The 4,600-nt window shown below is 45.4% G+C and overlaps 1 protein-coding gene across 1 annotated transcript in view; it reads left to right on the top strand.

The window, feature by feature from the left end:
* LOC102865663 (chromosome unknown open reading frame, human C1orf105) overlaps positions 1–4,600 on the top strand; it is a 45,038-nt gene that overhangs the window by 6,070 nt on the left and 34,368 nt on the right. Inside the window, exon 3 of the mRNA XM_006887466.1 lies at positions 2,643–2,733. Coding sequence (XP_006887528.1) covers positions 2,643–2,733 — 91 coding nt within the window. The remainder of the gene's footprint in view (positions 1–2,642; positions 2,734–4,600) is intronic.

The raw sequence follows: 4,600 nt of genomic DNA on the forward strand, positions 1-4,600 counted from the left end.
GTTAAATTTTGCTAGTCTTACTGGAGTGAGATGATATCTCATGGTTGTCTTGATTTGCATCTCTCTCAGGGCTAGGGATTTTGAACATTTCTTCATGTGATGTTGGCCATCTGAATGTCTTCCTTGGTGAAGTGTCTGTTCATATCCTGTAAAGCGCATGTTTTGAAAGAATGGTTTGTGCAAGTATCACAATTTCTTAAGGAGCAAAAACTCCTCACCTGATCAAAGCTCTTGGTGCCATGCTGTTTCTTTTTGACAAAAACATCTTCTCACATCACTGATCTTGGAAAAAAGGCCTTGATGTGCCTTGAGTATCAGAGAGCTTTAGGCAAGCAGTTCACATAAAATGGTTAGATAAAGCAAAGGATCTCTGAGTGAAATGTGCTCAGAGTGTCCCAGCTCAGGGTTCTGGAAAAATCTTCAGGGTGGTGGAGAGCACTCGCAATCCTTCTTACAAAGGATTGTCTCAGGGTGGCCTGACTCTGCTGAAGCCACGTTTATCACCCATCTTCAAGCTCAAGGCCCTTCAGCTCAAGCACAGGACCTGATCATTTAAGAATATAATTTGCTGAAGTAGTTCGAACTTGGCTTTGTGATCTCTTCTGGCTAGCATGTGAGGGAGGTCCAGAACACCCTCTTCCCAAATCAGAGACAAGGCAGTCAAGGAGCTCCTTCTGACCCACCCACCACCTCTGCCAAAGTGCTTAAAAAAGAAGTGTTAGGGACTTCATCAAAGTGCTAAAGAGTAATGACGTCAGTCTAGGAACTATGGTGCATCTGGTCCAGGCCATGGTCTTCATAATCACTTGCTGTGCATCAGAGAGCTGGACAATGACTAAGGATGACAGAAGAAGCATTGATTCCTTTGAGTTGTGGTGCTGGAGTCTTGAACATACCATGGACTGCCAAGAGAACAAACACATCTATCTTGGAGAGGGTGAAACTGTTTCTCCTTGGAGACTATGATTTTGAAGCTCCATCTCACATAATTTGGGCATATGGCCAGGAGGGACCAATCTTTGGAGAAGGACATCATGCTCGGAAGGGCAGAGGGACAGCTCAGGAGAAGACGACGCAGGATGAGATGGATTGATACAGTAACTGGGGTAATGGGGCTAGATGTGTTGGAGACAGTGAGGCTGGCTCAGGATAGGGCAGGATTCAGAGCTATTGTACATAGGGTCACTATGAGTTGCAGCAACTTGATTAGCACATCACCACCACCACCACCACCACCTTTGCCTGCAGGGCCCAGAGAAAGGGTGGGTGGAGAGAAGGAAACAGTAAATGCCTCCTAAACACCAAACTGCTTTCACATGCCTTGGTTATAAATGAACAATGGACAATGGAGTCCTCCCTCATTAGAGAGGAGCGTGTTCTTGGCATCACTAGCAGCGTCCTGAGTTTCTGTGTCATGGCTGCCAAGAGCGCACGCACACGGGAGGCTCCTGCTCCTGCTCGCCAGGCGCACAGGCTAAGGCCCTTGAGATGCAGTGACCTGAATCATGGCCGCCTCGAGAAGGTCACTGGCAGGTCACCCTGTGTGGGGAATAAGATGCTCTGCAGCATTAGAAAGCTGGCTGGAAGGAATATTTCTAAAGTTACTGGAAAGAGAAGAGGACCTTTCCTGGAAGGAAGTAGGTGGTTCGTGTGAGTGGGCAGCGGGCACTCACTACCAGAGAGCAGGGGAGGAGTGAAAGGACAGACACTCCCAAGCACAGGCCCTTTCAGGAAGAGATCTGGCGCCGCAGTTCACCTCTCATGGACCTGCTCTTCCCTCCACCCCTGCTTCATTTGTGAGGAGCTCTGGTGGCTGCTGCTTGTTAAGTGCCTGTCAAGTTGAAAACAACTAATGAACAATATTTGAGGCCTGTCCTGCCCTGTGTTGTCCTCACCATCTCTGACACATGTGAGCCCGTTGCTGCAGTCACTGTGTCAATCCATCTCTCTGGGGGTTTTCTTCTCTTTTGCTGACCCTCCACCTTCCCAAGCATGATATCCCTTTTCAACAGTTCTTTCCATATATGTAGTCAATCTGATTCCTGTACAGTCCATCAGATGAGGTCCAGGTGTAAAGTCACCTTTTGTGCTTTTTAAAAAAATATATTTGCTATGAATAAATCATTGAATGTACAAAATTCAATCATTCAGTCTCCAATCTCATTTCTCTCACCAAGCCCATACTTTCTTATTACTATTTCTTCCTCTTTATTTCCAACCTTTGCATTCCAGTCACCAATAATTGTTATTATTGGTAAGGAATTGCGCTGCCAAGCCAAAACTCATGGTTGGAGTATGCCAACTGCTCCCTAGGAGAAAGATGGGCAGTCTCCTCCTGTGTGATTTATTGCCATTAAGAACTTTCCGGAGGGTTAGCTCTGAGTAGGTTCTGACTTGATGTACGTACAAACAACATTTACACCGTCTCCCACAATCCACAACTGGTTTTGGTTAATTCAAAAGGGAAAGGAGAGCTGTTTGAAACTAGGAGGGTGGAACAACCTTCAGACACTTCTTCACTTCTTCATAGTTGGGGCTCTCCAGGGTGTGGGGCACCCCTTGTGTTCTCTGAAACAACCAACCATCTAGCTCTTCTGTCTGATAATGAAGATTCTCACATTCTCCTCTTTTTGATTCCTCAGGTCTTCTAGATCCTGTGCCAGTTTTCTGGTTTCATCCAAGAAGGATTTGGACTTGCCATTTTTGTTTGAAGTTCCAGGTTCCTTATACAAGGTACAAAATACTTTAAAAAAAAATCCCAAAACTTGAAAGTAGCACATCTAAGATGACATACACTTTGATTGCAAAGATGTTTCCTGTCATTTGGCAGAGTACCTTGCCTGGCACATCGTTAATAAATACTTGTTGCATGAAAGTAATAAGCACCTCAACGACCCCATCTCAAATGCCTGAGGGCCCCAGCCCTCTGGAAGTGAGAGGAAAGCATATCTTTTGAGAATGAGTATTTTGAAATAGGTAGAGTGGTAGTAAATTTATCATACATAAATCCTGTTAGTTTATTATGAAATAGTTGTGACAGGATGCACAAATAAGACCTCAAGATGTTTATTTAGAAGTGGACATTTGGGGTGCACAATTAGAATATGAATTTTCTCTCCAGGAATGTTTGACCACATTTCAGCCTTTGAGGGGGTTCTCTTGCAGCTCAGGTCTGAGGTAGGTTGTAGTGGGCAGAATTCTCATAGGTTCTCGTTCTTTAGAGAGAATCAGAGTGATCTTTTGCTGAATGTGCCAAAGTCCAGGGTTTATATGTGATTCTTCTCCCTTGGTTTTGCGTGTGAATGGTCAGATGATGTCATGCTTGATAACGACTACTGTGTTACATATTTTTTTAAGATGAAGCAGGTGATGTAATGTTACGTCTTTCTTTAAGATTAGAAATTTAAGGAGGGGTTTATGACAAGTTTGAATCTTGCACCCAACTTACAGAAACTTAGTTAAGTGTTTCCCTTTCTTCATCACAGCATGAGGGTACACAGCTACCTTAGAGGAGATGTTTCTGATTAACCACACACTGTTTCTGTTTCTTCTGCTAAATTCAGAAATTTTCTGACATCATGATATAAGTTACACGTGTATGGTTTTCAGAGAAAGAAAGTGTGCCTAACAAAGGTGTAAGGTTAGAATTATAAAAAGAAAACCAATAAGATAAACATTGCATAATCTGCCCAGGAAAGATTGTGAAATCTTCAGTGACCTGAGCCAATCTTAAGTTCTCTCCCCTCAAAATGAATTATTCATGTCTCCCACCTATAAACCTAGACCTCTCGAGTTGTTAAGTTAAACACTCCCTGGTGGCCTGCCGCCCACTGGGTGAGGAAAGGAAGGATCTTGGTGGGATCACCAATGGCCGGCTACGTGGTGACACTTAGTGGCACTGTGTGCTGGACAGAGGCTCCACTGACCTTACTGGGGCACTTCCTTGAAGGGCAGTGTAAGTAATCCCTTCTCCTGAAGCCTCACATCTCCTTCCTAGGGCAGTTGTAGGCTGCATATGAGCACAGCTCCTACCTCCCTAGCATATTTGACCCAGTGTCAGACTCAAAGCCAGAACTCAGTATGTATGAGCCCCATGTATTAGAAGCCCTGGAAACCCACTGCTGTCAAGGCAGTTCTGATTCACAGAGACCCTTTGTGAGGTTTCCAGGTCTGCCAATCTTTATGAGGAGACTGCCCACCTTTTACTTGCAGACCAGCTGGTCGATTCGAACCACCGACCATTCAGTTAGCAGCACAACGCAAAATGCACTACATGACCACAGCTTCCCGGGACATGAGTTGCCAAATGCTTATCTGGCCTTTTGTTTGCTTTGATAGAGATTCAGAGATGAGCGAGACACAGCGGTAGCCTGTACTAACGAGTGGGCTACGGAGCAGGTACACACAGCACGAGCATCACGGAACGGGACAGGTGTTTCCAGTAGAAGGGAGGGGTCACCTGCAGGCTAGGAGCGCCGTGAGCAGAGGGGCAGTGAAGACGTGGAACACACACTGGGTCCTACAGATGCTCATTTTCACACATGGAGGGAGGAGCTGGGGAGGAGGAAGAGCTGAATGGACTTCCAGGCCAAGGGAAGAG

The sequence above is a fragment of the Elephantulus edwardii genome, unplaced genomic scaffold (assembly GCF_000299155.1).
Source record: "Elephantulus edwardii isolate Elephantulus edwardi_28Jun2011 unplaced genomic scaffold, EleEdw1.0 scaffold00057, whole genome shotgun sequence".
Classification (NCBI taxonomy): domain Eukaryota; kingdom Metazoa; phylum Chordata; class Mammalia; order Macroscelidea; family Macroscelididae; genus Elephantulus; species Elephantulus edwardii.